Raw genomic sequence first — 26,937 nt, forward strand, 5'->3', positions numbered from 1 at the left:
TTTGAATGCTTTGCTGCCTGGAAACTGGGCTTTTCCAAATCATCCATCACAAGACAGTTGTAAAACTGCCCACTGGCAGCCACCATTGCATCATGGCACCTGGGGTTTGTCTAGCCCTGCATAACGCAATGATATTATAAGTGGGCTTCATCTTCTTGCTTTTGTATATAAACACCAATTGCTTGTACACACCTGCCATTTCTTGTACACAAACAAAGTCTGCAAATTGGAAATACTGTAATATGCAACATTCATACTCATTTCATTTCCTTAATTTAAATAGTTCGAAAGGAGTAAAGACCCAGCTGAATCCTGGTGTATTCGGATCATTACAAAATTTCAAGGAAGATAAAACAAAACCTGTGAAAGATGAATACGAGTATGTCTCAGACGATGGAGAACTAAAAATTGATGAATTTCCAATTCGAAGAAAGAAGAACACAACAAAACGAGATTTGCCCTGTAAGAATGTTTCTTCATATGTTAAAACAATCATCCTTTGAAATTCCTGCCTTCCCCTTTCCTCAAGCAGCCTGTTGTTTGCTCTGAAAATTGTCTTGAAGGGGTGGGAGAGCCTTACAAAAATGCACCACAGTACAGGGCACTGTGTCAATGAGGAGTTATTGGGTAGTATCAGGCAATATTGCTTCCTTTATCCTCTGGTTGTGGCTTGCATCAGCAAAGGAGAGGAAGAGGTGATTGTACCAGAAACGTTCTCAGTGGTACACCCTCAAGTCTTCCAGGGGATTTTCAAAGGAAACAGCAGGTGGTTTGGGGGAAGGTGGGGAAAAATTCACTGTACTAACTCTTGTGAATATTCTACTAGATCCAACCCATTTCTGTTTATATAATTTGTGTGTAATTTCTGGAATTAATAAAAGCAAACTCTGTTTTCAATTTCTTTCTAGTTTTATCAGATAAAAAAGAAACTGCACAACATATACCAATTAAGAAGCCAAAGGTGGAATCAGTATTGTACAAGGTATTCAACTGTCATTGTTATTCTCTTTCCTAGTAGGGCGTTTCTTTCATAGTAGAATTTCCATTGTAGAAGTATATTCTCAAAACAGCATAGTACTAAACTGTCCCCTAGTATAGCAAGGCCTAATATTTTCTGCCTACATAAAAACTGAGTTCTTTAACAACTTGAGTATGGTGAATATGATAAATCAAACAACACAGGGTTAGAGAAACAGAATTGTCTTCCTCATTGATAATCTCCTTGGCTAATTTCAGTGCAATTATGGCTTGGATAATTTAAACCATTTCACAGTGATTTTTTGCAGTCATACAATGCTGGTAATCCAAGCATTACTCCATAAAGGCCATACTATATTGTCCTATGTATTGGCATTGGATACCCCTGTCATTGGATTCTGTGTCACAGGAAAACCTGGGGGATGAATAAGTACCATAACACAATACCCACCGAAGTATAGATCCTATTTAGCATAATCTATTCACTTTAATTTTTTATTTTTTTTCCTGACTTTTGTAGAGTGATGACTCATCAGATGAAGATTCTCTTCATATTGACACAGATGCTAAGCCAGGGCGCAATTCCAAAGTGAAGAAAGAGACTGGAAGTTCAGCAGAAATTCTTGATCTTTTACAGGCAAGCAAGGAGGTTGGCGGTTTAGAGTATAACACCAACAGGTAAGCAAAAGTGGATGCTGATACCTCCTCTTTCAGTAATCTGATGTTCATATTTCATATATACACACTAGCCATGATTTCCCATTACCATAACATTTTTCTAGGTAGTAAATGTGAGCGGGTGAGGTAGGATGTTTCATACCCTGAAGGCAGGCAGCTGCAAAACATATCTGAAGTTCAATTACAAATCAGTGACATTATCTGCTAAAGATGATGGCAATCCACCGAAGTGAAGACAATAAAGAACATTATTTATTTACGAAGAAATGCCTCAATTAAGAGAAAATGAGAACAGTTTTCATTTATACAACACAATGTTTTTTGCTTATTTCCCTGCTTATTGGCTCTTTAGAGGTGAGATTAGAGGAAACTGGCTTCAGAATCCCAGAAAAAACAGCAAATCATTTTGAAAACTAATTTCTACAAAGAGCAACAACAGCAATAACGAAAATGACCTCTGTGGGAGCTATAGTGGTGGGGATGGGGGCTCTGAGACAACTGCCTTCAGGACTGAATAATACTTAGTCCCCCACTCTGGCCTCTCCTCTAGGTTATTTAAATCCCATCTACCCACAATCAAATAAAAAGGGGGAAACAAGCTTTATTTATTTATATCTTGGATTTATATACCGCCCTTCTCTGAATTCTCAGAGCTCAGGACACTTAACAATATAGCTATACAATTTAAAATCCAGAAGTTAAAATAGTTAAAATAACATCAGAATGGTGCTAAATAAGTAGACAGTATGCATTACTGTCTTACAGTAAGCGGGAAAGGCAGGGTGGGGGGAGAGGAAGGAACTGCCAGGTAAGATGGTACCTGTTGCTGTCCTCAACCAGAAGAAGAAGAAGAGATTGGATTGATATCCCACCCTTCACCTGGAGTCTCAGAGCGGCTTACAAACTCCTTTCCCTTCCCCTCCCCACAACAGACACCCTGTGAGGTAGGTGGGGCTGAGAGAGCTCTTTCCAGAACTGTCCTTGAGAGAGCAGAACTATGGCTCTGGTCGAGGACTAGGACTAGGGATCACCAGTAAGTTGTTCTCAGCAGAGTGTAAAGCTCTTCAGGGGAAGGAGGTGGTCCGGAGGAGGTGGTCCTGTAGATACTTGGGTCCCAGACCACTCATGGCCTTAAAGGTCGGTACCAAAACCTTGAACCTGACCTGGTACTCCATTGGGAGCCAGTGTAGCCGGTGCAACACAGCTTGAATGTGTACAGTCTGTGATGTTCCCGTCAAGACCCGTGCTGCTGCATTCTGGACCAGTTGGAGTTTCCGGATCAGTCTCAAGGGCAGGCCAGCATAAAGTGAGTTACAGTAATCCAGTCCGAGGTGACACATGGATTACTGTTGCTAGGTCAGAATGAGACAGGAAAGGGGCCAGTAGCCTTGCCTGATGCAGTTGGAAGAACACCAGCTTGGCAGTGTTCATGATCTGGGCCTCCATAAACAAGGAGATATTCAAGATAACACCCAAACTCTTGACGGTTTGCACTAGTATTAGAGGTGTGCCATCAAGAGTGGGAAGTTGGGACCCCAATCCTGAATCCCCCCACCCAGCCACAGAACCTCCATCTTAGCTGGATTCAGTTTCAGCTGGCTCTTCCTCAACCATCCCACCACGACCTCCAGCCCCTTGCCCAGATTTTGTGGGATGGTGTCTGGGCGGCCACTCATCAGCAGATACAGCTGGGTGTTATCAGTGTACTGGTGACACCTCAGCCTGAAACTCTATGCCAGCTGGGTGAGGGGAGCACATATAGGTGGTTAACTTTGGGGAGAGGATTGACCCCTGAGGAACCCCACAAGTTAAGAGGAACCTAGTTGATACCTTCCCCCCTAGTGCTCCCTCTGTCCCCTACCTCGGAAAAATGAGATAAGCCACTGTAAGACTACCCGACAAACTCCTATCTTGGTGAGGCGATGGGTCAACAGATCGTGGTCGACCATGTCAAACGCTGCTGTAAGATCTTGAGTAATGGCTTGGTAGTGTGTAAGCTACATTCTCTCTAATGGTCTCTTATTTGGAAACCTGTTAGACTAAGGCTGTAATTATATGTGTGGTAAATGGAGATAATGTTTTCTTAGATATTTGACTTGACAGACAAGACACAGATGGAGAGGAACAATGAAGATTTATTTAACAGAAAATAAAGACAACATGGTTACCATTGAGCAGCTGGGAAAGGTCCGGGCACAGCAGTGGCTGTGGCGGCAACAGAGCCTGGGAGCTGCCAGTGGCCCCAGCCAAGGCATCAGAGCTCAGGAGCCACTTCAAGCCCAGCCGCACCAGCAGCGGAGCCCAGCAGCTGCTCCGAGCACAGCTGTGGCAGCAACAGAGCCCAGCAGCCTCTCTCATCCCAGCCACGGTTGCAGTGGAGCTTGGTAGCCATTCCAGGCTCAGCCATGACAGCAGTGGAGCCCAGCAACCCCTCTGGGCTTAAAGCAGCACCTGGACTCCACTGCTGCTGGGGCTGGGCTCCAAGGGAGTCATGCCAGACAGCAATGGGGGGGGGGAGTGGGATCCCCCCTTACAAGTTTTGTGGACTCCCAGCTTGTAGTTGGACACCAAGTTAAATTTTATAACACTGAAAACATTAAACCCCCCCCCCCAGATTTATTAATATGGTCAAAGACCAGCATAAATCATATACACGCATATACATAAAAGAAGAAACAGATAATAAAAATATAATTTACATTTGATAAAAGATATCTCAGATTCAAATAAATATATTAAATTTAAGAACCACTGCTTAAAATCATTTTACGGATTTTGCTAGCACTCACAAAAAAACATTGCGCAAAAAGCTGTGATTTGGGGATTTGCACCGGTAAGGAGCTTCCTAGTAATCTCAGAAACAGGGCAGTCCTGTGGCTTTCTAAGGAAAGGAAGAATGAATTTTGCACGAATTTCTTGGTAGAAACCATACTGATACAAGACATGTTGTATAGATTCAACCATACCAGCTCCACAGGGGCAAACCCTCTCATGCATGGGAGTCTTTCTATATCTCCCCTCAACCACTGCAGAGGGGAGTGCTCTCCAACTATTCAACAGTGTATGTGCACATCATAGTTTATTAACTGTGAAGAAAAGTAGTCACATTTAAAATTTAAATATATGCTTAAAATATGTTGTATATGTCCACTGTATACCTAAAATTATCATTTTCAAATTTCTTCCATAAAAAAATCTTTATATTACCCCCACTAAGTGAATAAAACCTTTTCTTAAATACAATTTCACTCATTCTGAAGAGAAATATTTCATAGGAGTTATTTTCAGTGCCTGATGAAATTCCCAGTTTTTCTGCTGAGAAAAACTGGGAGAGAAATGTCATTGGTTTCTTAATGTTTCAGTTCCGCCCCCCATCCTTCAAATCCTTATTACTGCTGTTACAAAGTATATTTTTGTAAAGCAAATGTTCCCTCTCAATTTAAAATTGCCATTCAGTGAAAGAACCAGTATTTATGCTATAAAGTATTTGGCATAAACCACACACACTTCGTCTAAAGATGCTCTCATTTGTAATTTTAAGTTAACAAAGAGTTTGCTCTCATTTTTTAAAAAAAATAGCAATAATCACTAAAGCTACAGAAACGGTATGTGACTTTCTAGACCTTAATAATTGCTTCCTGTTTCGTATTTCACTTTGAACAGATCCAGAATTACTAAACTGCAAATATGCCTAATGAAAAACACATTGGACATAATCCTGTGTCTATGTCTCCTGTGCAAACCTCACTAAAATGAAAATGCCCACAGAATATTGTTAGAGGCAAAGTGGCATGGCCCTTAATCAAAGCCAAAATCCAAGGCAAACCTCTTCTGTGCAAGATCCATTTCAATGAATGGAGCCTGCTGAGCAAAGGCTACCAGTAGTTTTTGCCTTAATGTTTTGTCACTTCAAGAGCTTGTGAAGCATGCTTCTAGTGTGTGGACTTGTTCAGAGCCACTGTTTTTGATCAGATTATTTGCTAACCTTGTCTTGCTTTAGGCACTTCCTCTCTAATTTGCCCATTTAGCAGGCAGTTTTTGATGGTCCGTTTCCACTGTATCTAGAGTTCAAGGTTTTAAGAAAAAGTTGGAGAAAACAGGCACATCTCTCGTAGAGTCAATAGCTGCTAAAACTAGGTCAGCTGATTTTTAGTATATAACGATGAGTAGGACTCCAATGAAAACTTGTTGTGTATATTTAATATTGCTGTACCAGCTTTCATTTAGTTGCTTTCATTTAGAAACAACAGTTGTGCTACCCTGTTCTCACAATGTCAAAGAAAAGGTTTAAGTCAGGATAAGGCTGTGTCTGCATCAGCCCTCCACTTTGAAATTGTTTCCATAGTCAAAAGGGTCAAATGTTCACCACCCCCATTCTTTCTTACTAAATGAAGGAGTTCAGGAAAGATGTTTCAAGATCTGTCAAAAAGCAACCCAGGAGTCACTTGTGAGTAACAAGTTCACATAAATACACACTTTAACCTGCGTTTGAAAACACTAAGCCTTTCTTTTCAAGCAGGAGGCTTGAGGGCCTTAGAAGAAAAATCACATTGGGAAAATTCCTGCCTCTACTTAATGTAGAAGGGCAGAACCCTTCCTTAGAAGCCCAAGGTTCAAATACAGCAGTCTTTATCTATGCAGTTACACTGCTAAGAGGAAAAATGGGAAACAGCAAAGCTATGGAGCAGCTGACAAGGAAGGAGTCCAACCCTGGAATTCAAGGAATGCTTCTAGGGTTGCCAGGTCAGATTGACCTGGCAGCAGGGGAGGGACTTTCTGGGAGTGGGGGGGGGGAGCATGTAATGTAATGACATCATGTGGAAGTAGCATCATCATGTTGGCAACATTGCATGGCAATGCTCTGGTATTTTGGCCAAAACTCTATGGTTACCATACAGTTTTGCCCAAAATACCAGTGCGTTGCTGCGTGGCATCACTGACATGATGACATCACTTCCATGTGATGCCATTACATTGCAGTGGGGGCAGGATTTCCCCCAGCTGGCCGGTGGCAGAGAAGAGGCTCTAAAATTGGGGGATCCCCCACCCCCAACTGGGGAATGGCATCCCTATATGCTCCAGTCAGCTTTCTGCTTGAAATGGCATAGTAGTGTGCTTGTCCATGTGCTGGGCTAAGTGCAGGCTGTGTAGACCTTTCATGGGGTCCAGCTTTTGAGCATCTTTCAGCCCAGAACTGAAACCAGTTATCCAGAGTGGTGGTACCATGTTCCTGCTGGTGCAGCCAAATATATTGTTTGCTTTTTGAGCCACAGTATTAAATTGTTGATTTGTGTTAAATTTGTTACTCACTGCAACTTCTAAATTTTCCCATGAGATGCCAGTGACAACCTAATCATCCTGCTTGTGCGTAGTAGTTCTTTTCCCCAAGAATTGAGGTTTGCCCTTGATGGATTTTTCTGTGCTTAGCTGTCCTGTATTTTACGTTTCAATTTCTTACCTGTCCTCCATTATGTTTGCAGTCCTTCCCACTTGATTATTTTCTAGAACCAACTCATTTGCTTAAATGAAATGTCATAATAAAATATTTTTCAGTAACCTTATACCTAACAAGGAAATATTTGTACTAGTCACCTGTTATGAGTTAGTTGAATAGCTGTGATGTGTGGAATGCACACAAATTTTCACATTTCTCAGGGTGAGCCTGCTAACAATAGATTCAGACAAACATTGAAGTTTCTATATAAAACTGAAAGGTCTGCTTGACTGCCTTATATCTCTTACAGGCCTTAGAAGTACATAGAAGAGCCAGAGGCATAAGGCAAAAGCCTGATTTTGATAAAGGCTACATATCGATTTTATGAACAGTCACAATTCATACATTCCAAAAACCCAGCCATGTTATTGTGTTGCAACAAAGGCAAGAGCAAAGTGACATCGTAAAAGCTAACTAGTTTGTTGCAGCATAACACAGTTTGTTTGAAGATAACCTTTTGTAAGAACCTATTCTATCGAATGCATGAAATGGAAAAGGTAGTGAATACACAAAAACACATGCTTTGAGATAGAATGGAAAGGGATCAGAAAGCAAGTTAACAGGGTGAGTTATGAAGATAATAGGCATCCATAGAGTATTATCCTGATAGCTGGCATATGAAACCAGAATGCAATACATAATAGAAACGTAATCTGAAGTAGCTGAAGCATCAAAGCCTGACTTGCTCTAACTTCAGAACCACTTGCAGTACGAGTTGCTATAACAGCAGACAGTTTAACCAAGAGATACAGTTATCAGTTTGTTTTTGTTTTTTTTAAACAATTTATTAGGATATATTTAGACATGTTCAAGATAAACTTATATTCAACATTACACTCCTAACCTATATCCTACCCCCCACCCTTTCCCCCTCGTCCGGCTTCCAGCAGTGCTCCGACCTCCAGCCCCATACTTCAATATTCAATTTTCCCAAATCTACTTTTTGCACAGGTAACAATTACTTAAAATACAAGTATCTCAAATAAAATTACATCAATTTTCAATAGTTGTCAAAACAAAACAAATTGTCTTTTACATCTCCATTCTTTTCCAAATATTGTTTCAGATCTTTCCAATCTTCAAAAAAATCTTCTGCCTCCATATCTTTCAGTTTTTGTGTCATTTTGTCCATTTCTACTAAAAATAGTAGCTTTCTTATCCAGTCGCTAACTTCCAGTATCTGATCTTGTTTCCAATATTGGGCATATGTCATTCTTGCAGCAGTAATCATGTACCACATTAGAGTTCTTTTCGCCATATTGACTTCTTCCATTTTTAATCCCAACAAAAGAATTTCTGGTTCTTTTTTAAATTTACACTTTGTAATTTTCTCCATTTCTGCATGAATCTCAGCCCAAAAGTTCTTAGCTTTTTCACAAGTCCACCACATGTGATAAAACGAGCCTTCACATTTTTTGCATTTCCAACATTTACTAGACATATTTGTATTCATATTAGCAATCTTTTTAGGTGTCATATACCATCTATACATCATCTTATAACAATTCTCCTTTAGGTTAACACAAGTTGACAATTTATACGATTTTTTCCATAGAAATTCCCATGACGACATAGTTATTTCTTTATTCATATTTATTGCCCATTTTATCATCTGTTCTTTCACTACCTCATCTTCAGTATACCATTGTAGCAACACTTTGTATACTTTCGAAATTACTTTTTTCTCCCCCTCAAACCATACCCTCTCTATTTCATTTAATTTTTCTCTAAAACCAAATAGTTTTTTATCTTTCTTAAAGAAATCTTTAAGCTGACTATATTGTAGCCAACCATAGTTAAGTGTTAATTCCTCTTGTTCCTTCATTTCAAAATTTTTTCCCACCACCTTAAACAAGTTCTTGTATGGTACCCAGTTTTTCCCTTTATGGACAGTGAATGGTGTTATAACTTCTGCAGGGACAATCCAAAGAGGTCTTTCATCCGAAAAGTACCTCCTATATTTATTCCATGTATCATATAAGTTCCTTCTAATATAATGATGCTTAAAAAACCCGTCAGCTTTCTGTTTATCGTACCACAAATAAGCATGCCAACCAAATCTACAGTCGTGGCCTTTCAATGCCAACAACTTTTTATTACTAAGTGTAATCCACTGTTGCAGCCAAGTCAAACAAACCGCTTCATGGTATAATCGGAAGTTTGGCAATTGGAAACCTCCTCTGTCCTTTGCATCAAACAGAATCTTTTGCTTAATTCTCGGTTTTCTTCCTGCCCATACAAATTTTGAAATCTCTTTTTGCCACCTTTGAAAATTTTTTACATCCTTGATAATTGGGATCGTTTGGAACAAAAACATCAATCTTGGCAGTACATTCATTTTAATTACTGAAATTCTTCCCATCAATGACAAATTCAGGGTATTCCATTTCTCAATGTCCTGTTGAATTTTTTTCCAAAGTTTTTCATAATTATTTTTGTATAGATCTATATTCTTCATTGTTAAATCTACACCCAAGTATTTGGTTCTTTTCACTACTTCACACTGAGTTTTATTCTGTAAGTCCTTACTTTTCTTTTCTGACATATTCTTGCACAACACCTTAGATTTTTCTTTATTTAGATAGAAGCCTGCTAGGTCCCCAAATTCTTTTATTTTATCCAATAATATTGGCATATTTTCCAAGGGATCTTCAATAATAAACATTACGTCATCCGCAAATGCCCTATATTTATATGAAAAGCCCTTAATGTTCAAGCCTTGTATCGTTCTATCTTGTTTAATTTGTTTCAATAAAACTTCTAGAATCCAAATAAACAGTAGTGGTTTTCAGGTCTGCAAGTTTTTTGTTCTAATTCTTTTGTATTTACAGTCTTTTGTATTTAAATATATGTATCTCAAGGCCTTGGATTAGAATGCCTGAGATAACTGAAATGTTCCATCTGATTTCTCTGCATTTCCATTTAGATCTTTTTTTAGTCCATCCATTTCTCTTATGCTTTTGGGTGTACTGTGTGAGCACCCAAAGAGTATCACTGGCAACTGATGACACTGGTGACTGTTTGTAAAAAGTCTGAATCGAAAGCTGTTCTTTTTCTCCCCTTCAGTCAGCCACCTGCATCTCCCAGCACCCAGGAAGCAATCCAAGGAATGTTGTCAATGGCAAACCTTCAGTCTTCAGATTCCTGCCTACAGCCTTCTTGGGGCTCCAACCAAGCTAAGAATAATTCTCTCTCAGCCCCAAATTCCAAAAAAACGGGAAGCAGCAACAACAAAAATGCAGGCAAGAGGTTGCCAAAGAAGAGTGCAAAAAACAACATTGACATTGAAGATTACGATGAGGACCAGGATCACCTAGATGCCTGCTTTAAAGATTCTGATTATGGTAGGGGAGAATTTGTATCTTTGGTTTTTTTGGGGGGGGAGTTTTCTACCGGGTTTGTTCGTTCAGCAGCAAACCCCCAGTGATGTGTATACATTTAGGAGATGCTTCAATAAAAAGGCTGAGACCAGGAAATTTGGGAGCAGGCTATTGTGAGTCAGAATGAATATTTGTGTGTGTGTATGTGTGTGTGTGTGTGTGTGGTGGAGGGGTCTGTATCATCTTACTTGTTTGCTGTATGCAAAGTGAGGCAGGCGGCTGGCACAGCGGCTTCACAACTTTGATTCCATTTGACAATTTCTTTGTGTGTGACAGAAATACGGTAGTTTACTTGTTCATCTTATTTTATTTACTTCATATATTGCTTGCCTTTCTCACTGAGTCACAAGGTGGATTACAAAATATAAAAACGAATGAGGCATAAAACTTCCAATAAACAATGCAATGACAGTATTACAAAACAATGCAAACAGAAAACTGTGGCCTGATAGTCAGCCAGCAGCCTTGCTGAGCAGAAGCCCTGCCTGGCCCTACCCACTTCCTAAAAACACTTGGCAGGCACCAGAAAAGGTTTCAGTGGGTGCCATGGTGCCCTTGGGCACCACGTTGGGGACCCCTGCGCTAGACACTGATGAACTCTGCATAGTCTTAGTGCTGCCATGACAGGCTTGTTTATCTGAGCAAGGTCTTCTGCAGGTGCCAACCTGCAAATGGGCAAAATCAACAACTGCCCTTACACATGCCTTCTCCATTGTGCTCTCCATCAAGAAGGCTGCCACTCTGCTGGCTTTCCACAAAATATGTCAAACTGGATTATTCAAGAGAGCTTTTCTATGCAGGCAAAGAGGTAAACGTTCCCCTTGCTCGAAAGCCAGTCGAGTCCGTCTCTAGGGTTGTGGTGCTCATCTCCGTTTCAAAGCCGAAGAGCCAGCGCTGTCCGAAGACATTTCCGTGGTCATGTGGCCGGCATGACTAAACACCAAGGTGCACCAAGTTACCTTCCCACTGAAGTGGTACCTATTTATCTACTCGCAATTTCTTGGTTTCGAACTGCTGGGTTGGCAGGAGCTGGAAGTAGAGATGGGAGCTCACTCCGTCATGCGGCACACTCGGGTCTCGAACTGCTGAACTACCGACCTTCCACAGCCTGCAGTTCAGCGTCTTAACCACTTGAGCCACCGCAGCTCTACAATACTGAATGTTTGACAAAGTCACTTAAATAAATTGTTAGGGACTATGGTCTATACTACTGTGTTTAGCTTACTGAACCAAGGATCCTACTGTGTAATTTTTTTTGTCATTTAATGTGTCATGTTAAGACTCATGCTTATGCTTTGCTTCCTGTTTATAGATTTCTGATTGGTTCTACAACTCTTATCCTGTGGTATTGTTTATTGAATCCCCAATCCTGTTGATTGCATTGGTTTACTCTGTAATCCACCTTGAATCCAAGTGAGAAAGGTGGATTATAAATGATGCAAATAAGTAAGCAAAACAAACAAGCAGGTGGAAAGGCGGTTCCAATACTGATGTATGCGGATGATGCTATCTTACTGTCCTAAACCAGAGTTGGTCTTAAACGGGCCCTAAGAATCTTTAGTAAGAAGTGTAACGAGGAATTATTAACGATTAATTATACCAAAACTAAGATCATTCGTTTTAACAGGGTTTATAAGAAAGATACTTGGAGAGTAAATGGACAATTTATAGAGCAAGTTAAAACATATAAGTATCTAGGTATAATTTTCAGCTATAATGGCAGTTCCTCAGCACATATAGCCTCCGCAATCTGCTCTGCTGAGAGAAATGTTAATGCTATTATCAAATTTTTCAGAAAGGAGGGCCAAGGTGTAATTTTAGCGGCTTTGAAATTATTTGACGCAAAGGTCTTGACCCAACTCACATATGGTACGCAAGTAATTACAATAAGTGATAATAACTTTAAGGACCTGGAAAAAGTTCAATCCAAATTTATTAGAGCATTATTTAATGCACCTAAATGTACAGCGAATGTTGTTCTTAGGGAGCTAGGATTGACTAAAGCTAAATCTATAGTAACCCAACGCCTAATAGATATAGAGGCTCAGACAGAAGAAGCACTCTTACCTTCAAGATATGGAGCCTTAAAATCCTGGATAGGTTTTGCTCCCGCTCCATATCTTTCTAACATCACATATGACGGCTATAGATGGGCTTTTTCTAGAGCACGTTTTGATGCCCTACCCTCTAATTTGTTACAAGGAAGGTTTTTGCGTTGGCCTATCTCCCAAAGATGTTGCCCTTGTACAAATCTTGATATAGAGTCGGTATCACATATTTTGTTACATTGTAATTTTTATGCTAGGGAGAGACAGCTGTTAATTTTCCCATTGTTGTCCAAATTTAAACCCTTGGATGTCCAGTTGAAATTTGCGGAATTGAGGATTTTAATTTTTTTGTTGGAAGACTGGAAAGAGAGGATATCTTTAGCTGTGGCAAAATTTTGCTTCCTGGCCCTTAAAAAGAGGAAGCTTGTACCTTAGATAGTGAGTTGATGACAAATTAGCGTTGTTTTTATTTTGTTTTAATGAGATATTGTACTCGTTTTAAAGTTCTTTTATATATATCCATTTGAATTTTATGTATTTATAGTGTATCTTATATTATTATTCCTCTTGGTAATGTTCTATATTGGCTGGTCGCTTGACCGTACTAATAAACTTGAATTGACTTGATAAATAAATATGTACTCTTTAAACCTGCTTTGTCTTCTGAAGGCAAATGGGTTTTGTAAAAGGTTTTGCACACCTAAAGGACAAAGCACAAAAACAAAACTGAATTGAAACATGTTTTGGCAAACTCAGATTAAAGCGCTATTAATGATGGGATCTGAGCATTTTATCCTTATGGTGTGTGGAACCTTAAGAAATCTGTTTGCCTTCAGAAGCCAAAGTAGATTAAGGAATGCCCCTGAAAGGGACGTTAGTTGGCCAAGCAGAGATGGTCCTCCTGTGTAGCATCCTAAAACATTTTTGCCCAAAATCTTTGTGTGTCAGCTTTTGGATAACAAGGTTGTCAGGGGATTTCTGGGGGAAAAAACAGATGGGTGAGCATTGCTTACCAACACACAATACCACCTCAGCTGCCATCACTGAATCTGCCGATATAAGCAGACTCAACGTACTGGGCTTGCATTGTCTCAGAACCAAGAGCTGAGTTTAGATATGCAAAAGCTTTCTTTAGAAACTTTATTGTTTTCACATTATTTTATCTGCCAAACAAACAAGACAGACAGGGGGGAAATGTGGGCGGTTCATGGTTAGGGTGAAACTCCTCCCATCCACCCCCCACCTCCCGCTGGCTGGCTGAACTCACCACTCCTGCCAGAGCAAAGAGCAGTTTGCAAACAGTGTGTGACTGTTTGAAAAGAAAGGAAAAGTCTCTGCAAGCAAGCTAGCCTTTGAAGTTAGTGATTTACACTGTTACACTATTAGTGAAACGTTGTCACATTCAGCCAGTCTGGACCAATAGTATACACTAAAATGTTCCTAAAGACTAAAAGAAGACTTCCTAATAGTTTAGCTTCAAAATATAAAACATATTTAGCAAAGTAGGTAAAAATGTCATTTTTAAAAAATGGTGGTCCTTGGCTATGGCCCTTTAAAAACCTGTAATTTCTTTCCCCTTTCAACATTTGATGTCCTGAATATTAACATACACATTGAAACCTTCTGAAGTTCCATCAAAACAAGGCCCTCTTTTTAAAACACTGAATATGTTTGACAAACCATGAGTCCAGCCTGCCATTGCAGTACCTTGCAGTACATTGCATATCGCTCAAGTTAAATGATTTGTAGAATTGGGTGAACGTATAATGTATAGGCACGATCTAAATGAGACGGTTTGAAAGAAGAGAGGGTTGCATTAGGAGGACCAACATTCTTTCTCATGATACATTTAAGCTACTATTTAATAGATTTGCTTTGTTGCAAGATGGTTGGGTTTGCTAAGGCTCCATCTGTCCTACATCTGGTTAGCAGATTTTCAGTTCAGTGGCTAAATTAATGCAGTTACTTTAAAATCATGTGTTGTCATACCAAAGGAAGATGGAAATTAAAGCCACGTTCTAGATAGCTTCATTTAGGTGTGAAAAAATAGATAAATAATAGCACTGCCATTTAGCTTAGGAATTGGGAATGCAGACCCAGTGGAGCTGGGTCTCCGAGACCACATATGGGGGCTGCTAGTTTTTTTTTTAAAAGCCTGCATGGCTGCCTCTGCACTCAGCAGTTCCCCATATGATTTGGATAAGCTTTGACCAGACTAGAACTTCAGAATTAACTACCAGATACATTTCTAACCATACCATATGACTCCCATAGAAGTAAGGACCATGTTCAGTCCCTATAATCAGGTACTGGTGTTCTTCTCTTATATTTTTATTATTAGATCCGTGGCTGAAATTTTCTTTTATCTTTCTTCCTTGTAAGGTTTATATTCATAATGATCAAATTTTACTGGAGGAATGATGTGACAACTCAGGGTGAAAAATAGTGGCAAAGTATGCGTGTAACTCAGATAGTCAATGATCCCATGGATTATATCCTCTCATGCTTTTCCTAGAGGGTCCCCAGTCCCTCAAAAGCTGCACTAGTGAACATTTGGGACTGCGGCAGGGGGAAGGGCAAAGGAAGTCACATTTCATGAATGGAAGTCCCTTCCATCTGCAGAATTTACCAGTGAATCCAAGCCTGTGTTGAATCATAATATTTATCAGAGATAGATTCAAGTGGGTAGCCATGTTGGTCTGAAGCGGAAGAACAAAGTTGAAGTCCAGTGGCACCTTTAAGACCAACAGAGTTTTATTTTAAGGTGTAAGCACATGAAAGCTTACACCATAAATAAAACCTTGTTGGTCTTAAAGGTGCCATTGGACTCATACTTATCAGATATATCATTCTGAGTATTTAGTGTAGATTTCTCCCAGACTTGATTCACCTCTAGGCTATTTCAGACCTGGGACGTCCTTACTCCATGGTTTACATGACTGTTGTTCACTACCACATCAGACTCTCTTTTGGTATTTTTCCCTCATATAGTATATCCCTCCCTTGAATCAGATGAAGATAATCCAGTATTCAAGTCCCGATCAAAGAAAAGGAAAAGTTCTGATGATGCTCCATATAGCCCAACAGGTAACATTTCTAATATTCCAAATCCAAAAGTATACAGAAAAATACAGTAAAAATATTTTAATTCACAATTTACCTAGACGTATTTTCCCCAGTGATCCGAAGAAACCACAAAATACATCTACTTAAAATAAATTACATATACTTAATAGGTGCCAATAATGAATGGACATACATTATTTCAACGTTGAAAATACATGATTGTTGCAAAGTAAATATACTTTGGGGAGGAAATTTTCTGATTAGGACATCTTGGCATGGCATCGCTTCTACCAGGTGCTCTTGATGTACCAAATGTCAATATATCTGAAGAAGTGTGCATGCACACAAAAGCTTATACCTCGAATAAGAATGACCTGAAGAAGTGAGCAGTGACTCCCTGCCACATATTTTGTTATTCTTTAAGGTGCTACTGGACTCTTGCTCTTTCCTACTACCTTGAATAAAACTTTGTTGGTCTTAAAGGTGCCGTTGGACTTGAATTTTGTTCTGGATTATATGTGACAGTGAAATCCTAAGAAATCTTTCCTAGGAGCAAGCTCTCACTGACTAGACCTAAGTAGAAGTCTGAGTAGACCTACTTAGGATGGCATTGTTAGTATATATAGTGCAACAACTTAACATTGCATTCTGTCCAATATTAATTTTTTGCTTTTGCATTTAGCAAGAGTCGGCCCATCAGTACCTCGGCAAGACAGACCTGTCCGAGAAGGTACAAGAGTCGCCTCTATTGAAACTGGACTTGCGGCAGCTGCTGCCAAATTATCCCAGCAGGTGAGTTTGTCATTATGTACGAACTATTCCCTAGAAACTGCTGCTTTTCAGAAACTGCTTCTTTATACTTTTAGATTATATAAACGGTCTTATCACAAGAACTTCTACTATCATTATAAATAATGTCTTGTCGTATAAACACTTCAAGTAAGTAGGAAAATAGCAGCTGTTCCTAGGAATTGGTTCCCAAAGCGCACTCTTATTTCTAGAAACACTGGTTTGAACTGCAAAATCCTGTTTCAAATGAAGGGGAATTTTGGAATAGGTAGAGTCAAGATTTCATGTACTGAAAAGTATCATAGGCAGAGTTAGGACTCTCTTGCTAAAGCATCCTTGAAAGATTACACAGCAGTTGGCATCGCAAATGGCTTGGCTGTCTGTTGGAAAGTAGTTCTGAAGTCTAAAGTTTCTTACTGCAAAGACAGTTTTAAGTTCAAGAGCATTAAGACAGACCCTAAGGTTCAAATTTTCAGAGATTCTAGGACTTTATTTTCAGAAAGAGCATATTGGCAAGACCCAAATATTTTAATGTCACAGAGTTCAGCATTTTGACCTTCTCTACACAGTGCATACATTTACACAGATCCAGCTACAAAGTTCTAGGAAGGATGTTTTAAAAAAACAGCTAGTTTAAGAAAACTTTGATAAACAGTATTCCTTGGAGGCCTCCCATCCAAGTATGAGCCAGGGTAGCTTAGCTTCCAAGATCTGACAAGATCGGGTTATCCATGATTTTACTAGTGGTATAATTTTCCTTTATCAGTTATTCTGTCATTGTTTTCAGTATTTGAACTGTGATTTTATTGTATGGCTCAAGACATCTGGCCAAAGGATCTTATTGTTAATAAAGGAAAGGTAAACTCTAGTGTACACACTTGCCTATATCAGAAGTAAATGTTTCTTGTTTTCTGCTAAAGCAGGGGGAAAGAATAAACTGAACAATGAATGAGTCATTACTGAAATATAATTGGGCCAATGACTGACTTATTTTTAAATGTGTGTGTATATGGCAAAGAATCTATAATGAAACATCCAGTGAGCACTAAGATTACTCTGTGTTTGAAGGATATTAAAAATGCTTTGACTGTAAGGATGCTTTTGAAATAGTATCAAAGAAAGTGAGATCTTTTTAAAGCCAAACTTTGCAGCCCATGTTTATATTTTTTCAATTGTGTAATCAGTTGCTCCTTTCATATTTGAAAACCCAAAAGAGGATTGTTAAAAAACATGCTATGAAGTATAGCTTTTATTCATCTAAATTACCAGCACACTACCTGGCAAAGTTAAGCATTTTTAAGTCCCACTGACTTCAGTTGGAAAATTAAACTATGAATTTAAACTGTTAGACATTTTGTGAATTGTCTCTGTGCTGATTATTGTTTCTAAGATTGCAATATCTCCTCCTCTCTTCCCTGTAATGTTTAGCAATGCAAAATGTATGAGGTAATGCCACCAGTTTGAGCTCCCCCTTCCTTCTCCCCCACTTGAACTTGATTCGTTACCTCTGCAAAGTCAGGAAAACTTGCAGTGTGGTGACATCATGTCACATCTTCTGCATTTCTAAACATTACCAGGGATATTAGGAGGGAAATGCAGGACAGTTACTATCAGTGGCAGCCATTTAACTATAAAGACCTATCACTAACTTAAGTTGTATGTTGTTTTGAAATATTGAAGAAAACCATCAAGCATGTGCTTAATGCTTCCATTTGATAAATAGGACTTTATTATTATTTATTTATTCATGAAATATTTATTTATTTCTTAAATTCTAGGCCACCCTCCCCTGCGAGCAGGGCTCGGGGTCACTTACAACAGAGATATACATAGGGTTGCCAAATGTGATATTCTTACAGGCGGGGGATCCTCCGGCCGGTCCGGGAGCCGCTGGAGGATGTGTGTGCGCGCGCGCAAAGCGCGCCCGCGCCGCCAGGACGTCACCCGGAAGTGACGTCACACGCTGGCCGGGGCCACACCATTTGAGGGGAAAACAAAGAGTTTTCCCCTCAAATGGCTGCCATTTGAGGGGAAAACTCTTTGTTTTCCCCTCAAATGGTGTGGCTCCGCCCCCAGCGTGCGACGTCACTTCCGGGTGACGCGCACACGGGGGTGGGGCGCGCCGGGAATCGGGGCTTCGAAATGGGGGATTCCCCGCCCCCCGGCTGCATTTGGCACCCCTAGATATACAATAAATACGTTACAAATTTTAAAACCAACAAATATGTACAACAAGCAAACATTGACAGCGAGATATGAAACCAAATATGTTAACGGATAATTAAATCCCCCGATTGCCAAATTATAGAATATACCATCAAATAAGAATGTGCCTTGCATTTAATAACTCATTAACCGGATCCTTAAATATACTCTAAAATTGTCTATTTTATTTCAAGGTGGGTAGCCGTGTTTGTAGCAGTAGAAAAGAGCAAGAATCCAGTAGCACCTTAAAGACTAACAACGTTTGTGGCAGGGTATGAGTTCTTATGAGTTACTGCTCACTTCTTCAGATCAACTATTTTATTTCAGTTGGTTAAGAAATGTTTTCAGCAACTCATAAATCCTTCCTTCCATCCCATAATCGTTTATAAGTCATGATTTTCTTCATAATCATGACAAACTAAACTTTTCTAAGCCCTCTCTTTACTTTTGGCAGCTTAGCTTGCCTGCAGTAATATCCTTGCCGTAACTGATAACTTGATGCTTCTAACCTTTTGGCCAGCTCATGGGCTTCTGTTATCATTTTGGCATTTGACTGCTGTCCTAGACCATTGTAAACAAGGCACTGCCAGAAGCAACTGATTCCTTATTCATGCATTTAGATTAACCATAGACAATACCTGTTCACTGGTGGAGGGTGTGCCATATACCTCATACTGGCTTTATACTCTGTTGCACTTTTTTTTTTAAAAAAAACAAAACTTTGGAGCTGAAATAGGATATCAAAGGTCATTTTATCCATTCCTTTGATGTTTGCTGCAGCCATTTTAGATCTCAATTAAATTGCACAGTGCACTTGGCTACCACAAATATTAAACAGTGACTTGAGGGTACTTCATTCACTGAAGTATACGGTTTATGACTGTGGGGCAACTGCTGTCAATTCTGGAAGCTTGCATTTCATAATTTAACAAAATACAACATAGGCTGAATTTTTGCAAGTTTTCATTTCTGCAATAGTGGGTACTATGATTTTTCATCGTTTTTCATATATGAAGCCAACGTTCTAATGACATGCCTCATATTATTATGTGAGGATGGATGAAATCTTAATAACATCCATGGGGGATCTTCAGGCACTCTGTCAGCCTCACCTACCTAATGTTGTTGTGAGGATAAAATGGAGGTGGGGAGAAATACACATGAAACTCTGAGGTTTCCTTGAAGGGAGAATGGGTTAAAAATATGACTGATAAAACACTTTATATAGCAAATATAAATAGTTCTACTCTTAGTTTGCTCTGTAAGCACTATTTCTTCTGAACATAGTAGCAGACCCCCTGTCTGTGATCTGAATTTGAGACCCATGTCAGAACTGGAAAATAAGCGCTCTGCATTCATTTTTGGGTCACTATTGGGATGCATTGCATAGCTTAGATAGCTTGCAAAAAGTAAGAGCTTGTTTAATAAAATATGAGCATCACTTTCATGCTGATAAAATTATTTGATCATGGGGTGGTTTTTATATTCAACCTCGCTCTTGAACTTAAGAAATAAAATACTCATGCTGTGCGGCTTCTAGCAGGACCCTTTTTGTGTATGTGTAGCTTAACACTTGCATTTATCTGATATCAAGAATGCAAAATGTACCAGTGTTTATTAGTAGCCATTATTATGAAGCCAATAACAATGTTGTTATCTGTTGGAAGGAGGAGCAAAAGGGCAAGAAGAAAAAGAACACCAAAAAGAAGTTATCACCCAACAACGCAAATAAACTCTCTCAGGAAAGCAGCTCTCCTGAACCCAAGCTGGAGTCCCACAGCAGTAGTCTAGCAGACCATGAGTACACAGCTGGTGCAAGCACGTTCGGAGTTGCCCAAGTAAACAGAGGTTCTCAACCCATGGCTCCTGGAGTTTTCCTCACACAAAGGAGGCCCTCATCATCACAGAATAATGCAGCTGCCAAAGGTAGTGTTCATAGATTTATGTGTTGTTTAGTTAACGGGTTTGTTCCTTTGGCAGAACAGAACTGTTTCACTTTACTTTTAGTAAATCATATATAGGCTCAGTTCAGACCTAACACTAAATTACGGTATATTTTAATCATTGTTAGTTTGTGAAACCAGGATTTGGCATACAGATTATCATTCCATTCCTGGTTTGCCTCAGCAAATGCTGGCTTTATCAACATCATACTCTTCCAGCTTACGGCGTGTTGAGGGTGCTGTTGGAAAACAAGCCAGGATTTAAGAAAGTTTAAAACTAATAGTGGATGATAAAACAGCCTCAAATGATTGTTCCAGATTTTGGTTTAATGGACCATAACTAACCATAGGGTTGGATCCAGCATGAAGGCTGTGCAAGGATGGCCAATCCTCATGGCTTTCTCCTACTCCTGGGAGTCCTTTCTGACCTCTGGGAAAGTGTATTCCCAGGGTCTCAGAAAGTATATGGAGTAATAGCTACTGTGAGGAGGGGGGGAAAAGTGACATTGCTCCCTTCCATAAATGGAGCTCTGCTCACGCAAGAGGCAGAAGCATTTTGCCCTCCTCACTGTATCCTCCTGATCTTTATGGCCATGTGGGTGCCATAAACCCTGTGAATAAACTTCCCAGGGATCAGGAAGGACTGTGTGGTGGGGTGGGGATCAGTACCTGTCAGTGGTATCCAATCCATAGTTACTGGAGTGGCCCATAGTTAAACAATCACACTAACCATAGTTAATTAAAACATGATTTTGTGTGATGGCTGTGCTATAGCAGTGAAGCTTTTCCATTTTCTAAAAAACCAGGAAGAATCAAGAGTGCTTTGAAGCGTCACTTTTAACCGAATTGGTTTTTAATACCTATGTAATTCTGCTGAATGAGATCATCTGGAACTTTGGAGTTGGGTGTCATCAATGCACTGGTGACACCCAGCCATATATTACTTCCGGAAGCAGCCGTATCTGTGCTAGGTCAGTGTCTAGAGGCAGGAAGAGCATCTGAAGGTTAATCCTGACACAACAGGAATGATGCTGGTTGGGAAGGCTGAGCTCCTGGATGGGGTGGTTTTGCCTGCTTTGTTTGGTATGAACTAGTCTTTGTCATCCTCAGTTAAGAGCCTACTGGTCCTCTACACCTTGCTCTTTTATTGAGAAACAATTGAGTCTAGTGACAGGGAATGTCATTTTCCAGCTATATTTGACAAGGGAAGAATCTCCCCTCCAGACCTAGCTGACATGGCCATGCTAATGCATGCTACAGGAATCTCAAGACTAGGTTACTGTAACACACTCTACTCAGGGCCTCTGTTGAAGACAATGCAGAAACTACAACTGGTTCAAAACATGGCACCACAAGTATTAATGGGAATAAAGCATCATCTGTATGTGACCCCAATTATCTACATTGGCTGCCCATTTACTTCTGTGTTCAAAGTTTAGAGCACTTCAGGACATGGGACCTTCATACCTTAGAGGGTATGCCTTTCCCCATATGCACCTGTGCAGAAACCTTTGTCATCTTCTCAGCTTTATTAACAGTGCCTTCCTGTAAACCAATGAGATCTGCTTCAGCCCATGCTTGGGCCTTTTCTGTTGCTGCTCTGGCATTTGAAATAGTTTTCTGGATCAAGTGAGGAAGATTTCTTATAGCAATCCAGAGAATTCTGCAATTAGAATAGGCTGAACTCACCTTTGACCATGTTTAAGAGTTGATGTGCAGGGATTTGTCTGGTTCTCAGGGATGGGTTCTCTCTTGTTTTCATTGGGATGGACTGTGCTAAGTTCTGATATGTAAGCCACTTTGTGTCTGGCCTTTGAAGAAAAGCTGGATAGGAATATTTTAAATAAATAAGAAATTACAGGATTTTTTCCACTGAAATGTCTATGATTTATAATAATGAGACGGCAATAGTAAAACAAACTTGTTTACATAGTAGAATATATTTAAGTGTGTTTGGTTGTTGTATTGTGCAGCAAGTCATGCATCTAAGATCTTAGCCATGCCTCAGTTCCCTCCAGAAACCACAGGAAAGAAACATATCAAGGAGTAAATGTTGCTGATGTAAATAACTAACACCTGCTACTTTAGCTTGAGCAGATTTCAACTGCTGATTTTTTAACAGATGGTTACCACAAGTATGAAGTTTTCCCCCACTTTCAGGACTCAAGTGTGTTCTTTAGCTCATCATGAATGTTTAGAAACAGTTATGACTGAGGGCCAATTCATTTGTTTACTGCTGCTTCAAAATATCTCTGAAGCAGATTTCAATAGAATCAGTTAAACAATTAAAATACATTAAAATATTTTAAAAACAATAAAGAAAACAGCAGCATAAGATTACAGAAGACAGCATTAAGGTAAGCAGCTTGTTTCATTTGGCACCTAAATCTTCACAGATTAGAAGCCATGCAGATATCTTTAGGGACTGATGTGCCACTACTGAAAGAGGCCTTCTCTGGTGACTGCCCACCCCACTTTGAGAGTTTGGGACACAGAGCAAGCCCTTAAAAGCTTGCTCTTAATTTGTGGTTGTGTTGATATGGGAGAAGGTAGCCTTTCAGATATCCTGGTCCTGGCTTGTGTAGAACTTTAAAGATAAGAACTAAAACTAGCACTCCAAATTGTGCTTGTGTGCAGTTCTTCTAAAATATGTAGCTTTTTGTGAGCCAGTAACTTGAACCATTTGAAGTTTCTGAACAGAATTCAAAGGCAACCCCATGTAAAACACGTTCCAATGACCGAAACTTGATACAATCAAACACTGATAACCATGACCAAATCTTGCTTCTTAAGGAAAGCCTGCAGGTGATGCACCAACTGAAGCTGGTAAACTGAAGACAACTGAACCTTCTTCTGTAGGTATGGATCTAATCACACCCTCAAACTATGAAACTGTTCCTTTAGCTGGAATGCAGCTCCATCTAGAACAGACTGGCTTTTCAACCCCAATCACCCCCCTCATTTACTAATAACACCTCTGTCTTGTCTAGATTGAGCTTTAGTTTAGTGGTCCTCATCCAGCCCATTACCACCTCCATACACTCATTCAGAATGTCCATCAACTCACCTCTGTTGTTAAAAGTGAAATACAGCGGCATATTGATGATTTCATACTCCAGATTTTTGATGACATGTTTCAGTGGTTTCTTGTTACATATGGGTAATAGAACTAAATCCTGTGGGATTCTGTAACAAGGATGGGAAGGAGCTGTTTTCCGCATTACCTCTCCTGGGCCTAGCAGCCAGATAGGAGTTGAAGTTTCTCCTAGCAAAGGCTGTTCATCAGGGCAATAATGTAGTTTCAATACCGAAACTAGTTTGGAAGCCCCTCTCTAAGACTGAGAAAGAATAGCCAGTCCATGGTCATAGAGTGAATTTAAAGAATGAGTGGGGAATCAGATCTCTGCAGACCAAGCCACCAGTATAAAGTTCACTGTTTCAGGAGATATGAAAATTTTGTCTGTGGTGTTTGATCAATGATGACTGATTCACACAGATAAGACTTGCTATTGCTGTAACAGTGATGAACATTCTTTGGAGATCTACTGTTCCACAGTAGCTAAGATGTGGTTTGTAAAATCCACAATTCAAGTTTCACCACAGCCACAAATCTCATCTCAGCTGGCCTTCAGGAAACCACTTTTCTCTCAGCATTAGCAATGATCTGAAGTATAGATTGGTGGAAGGAGAAAACTACCAGTGTACTGATTACAGCTATTCATTTAACTGGATGTTGAAAGAACCCTTTATCATACCTTTCACTTTGATGGAATACATGTGCTCATACAGAACATATGGAATGCTTTTTAACACATATTGGTCCCGTTCACACACGGCGATTTGGTCCGGGAGCGGGCCAGTTCGGGGCCGGATCAAACCGGCGCGATCACACCACCACATCTGGGAAGCGTCCTGCTTCCGCACCCGAACTGGCCCAAACCCGGGAAGAACCGCCGCAAAATGAACCACCTACCTTGGGTGGTTCAAGAGGACGCGGCGCGGCAAGCTGGCGTTTGATCGCGCCGCATCTTTTGCGACGGCACAACCCCGGGCCGGAGCCGAACTGTGCATGCTCGGACATGCGCAGTTCGGCCGGCCCCCGGGTAGGGCGTGTTTTCTCCCCGGCGTTTGATCGCGCCGGGGAGAAAAGGCGGCGCGGCCGGGGGATCCGTGGGATCCCGCCGTGCCGTGTCAACATTGGCGCGGCTTTTAAAAGCCGCGCCTTCAAGCGCCTTTTCCCCTGCGTGTGGCAGGGGCCATAGTTGACTGAGAAGCTTGTCTGGGCTTTCCTTGGAATAAATTTTGGCATTTCTGAAATTTCACAGGGAATTTGAGGAAGAACTAATAATTTTTCTGAAGTTTTCAATAAAATTGAGAAACACCACCATTTCACAGGCTCACTCAAAATAATAGATTCTTACACAGCATACTCCGAAGAATCTAATATTTCCACTGAGCCTAGAAAATAGAGTATCTCGGTGCCTCCCAGCTCAAGCCATTGGAACTGTTTTTTCCAGGTTCCCCAGTGGCAATCTTGAAAATGCTGGGAATGCATTAGCAGAGTCTATGTCTTAAATGTTCTCCTTGGATGCTGGTAGAACCCTCCTCCACACCAGTCATAGTACCAATGCCACCTTAAGCCATTAGAAGTCAGATCCAAACTTCAGAAGGGTTTAAAACAAGCTTATAATTTTGCACATCATTTTTAACTGGGGTAGCTTCACCTCTGAATCTTGGTCTCATCATTTTGGGCATGGACAAATTTATTGATGTCTAACTTATTATCCCTGACCTGGATAGCCCAGACTAGCCTGATCTCGGCAGGTCTTGGAAACTAAGCAGGGTCAGCCCTGGTTAGTATTTGGATGGGAGGCCACCAAGAAATACCAGGTTCACTACGCAGAGGCAGGCAATAGCAAACCACCTCTGAATGTCTCTTACCTTGAAAACCCCATATGTCAGCTGTGACGTGAGAGCAAAAAACCCCCAACTAAAATCCCCCTATCATTTACATTTACTTCATCCCCCCTATAAACTTCTTGTTTATTTATAAATATAGTTTTGTGACTCAGCATGTCTATTTTTCTTCCAATTCCAGGGAAACGTACAAAAAAAGGTATGGCCACAGCTAAGCAAAGGCTTGGGAAGATTTTGAAGATTCATCGGAATGGGAAACTGCTCCTCTAAAATTTTGCCACAACTGGGACTATCAAAGTTCAGAATGTCCTGAGCTTACACTAACTCTTCAACTCTTGAAGGACTTCAGTAGTATTGTGCAACATCCTAGGGACAATACCAGTTAACTTTTTGCCACCACTTTAATAAATTCTTTTTAACTTTCAGCAGTTAAAACATGTACAGAATACTGCTATAAATATTTTTTAATATAGATGTCCTTTCTCAAATTGCTGAGAGTGACTAGTTCGCAAAAAGTTAATACTCCAAGACACTGAGGATCATTCCAGTTTTAGGAAAGTATCCCTTTAACTTGTTTATAAGTGAAGAAGTTGTTTTAACAGTATGCACATTAATTTCAATTACACTTCATGTATCAACTGTTCCAGTTTTAAAAGAGGTATCTGATTAAGCAGCAAAAGATCTGAGTTTTTTTTAAAATTTGCATTCAATCAACTTAGATTGAGAGATGAGATTTATGCCTTTATAATATGTGCGGGAAATTAAATGCACACTGGAAAATTTAATTTTCTTACCTGGATCATGATATATACATTTTGTTCAATAGAAGAGTTGAAATTGCACTTCAGCCTACTAAAGGCCTTTCCTGTAAGCAGGCGTCTGACGGCCATGGGTGAATGAATTTATTTTATGAGCAGTTCAAGGTGGCTTTCAGAGTATAGTCTGATACAACAGGGTTCATGATGAATAAACATTTATTAATGCAGTTATTTGAAAATCAGTGGGAGTTGTGCCATTAACTTCAATTAGCACTGGGTTACAGTTCTTGAATTTTCATTGGTAGATTCTCCCCCCACATACACATCTGTAGTACTTTAAAAAAATCAAATATTAGCACTGTTCACCATCATTTTCCTTGTTTTCATCACTTCAGGTCAGTGTCTGATAGGAGTCTGAGTTCAGAACCATTTATCTAAAATCTCATGAGCATATGCCTACAATTGGGGGAAACTTACAAAACTAATTAGTACCTCAGAGGTAAGAGGTGAAAATGATAGCTATGGAAGTGATCTAAGTACACGTACTTGGAAGTAAGTCCAATTTTATTCAATGGGGCTTACTCCCAGGAGAGCAGTTTTAGGATTGCACCCTAAATTTGCAGTCTGAAGGTTTTCTGTTTTTTAAACTCCCATATTGTTTATATAGGACATGGCAAGGAC

The 26,937-nt window shown here is 40.0% G+C and overlaps 1 protein-coding gene across 1 annotated transcript in view; it reads left to right on the plus strand.

The window, feature by feature from the left end:
• The window catches only part of PHF2 (PHD finger protein 2), a 161,158-nt gene extending 135,266 nt beyond the window's left edge, over positions 1-25,892 (plus strand). The window contains exons 15-23 of the mRNA XM_015421187.1: positions 284-462; positions 909-982; positions 1,499-1,656; positions 10,217-10,494; positions 15,570-15,665; positions 16,327-16,436; positions 20,306-20,564; positions 23,375-23,440; positions 25,680-25,892. Coding sequence (XP_015276673.1) covers positions 284-462; positions 909-982; positions 1,499-1,656; positions 10,217-10,494; positions 15,570-15,665; positions 16,327-16,436; positions 20,306-20,564; positions 23,375-23,440; positions 25,680-25,768 — 1,309 coding nt within the window. The 3' untranslated portion in view covers positions 25,769-25,892. The remainder of the gene's footprint in view (positions 1-283; positions 463-908; positions 983-1,498; positions 1,657-10,216; positions 10,495-15,569; positions 15,666-16,326; positions 16,437-20,305; positions 20,565-23,374; positions 23,441-25,679) is intronic.
• The last annotated feature ends 1,045 nt before the right edge of the window (positions 25,893-26,937 follow it).

This window comes from Gekko japonicus, unplaced genomic scaffold (genome assembly GCF_001447785.1).
Source record: "Gekko japonicus isolate JY-2015 unplaced genomic scaffold, Gekko_japonicus_V1.1 scaffold149, whole genome shotgun sequence".
NCBI lineage: Eukaryota > Metazoa > Chordata > Lepidosauria > Squamata > Gekkonidae > Gekko > Gekko japonicus.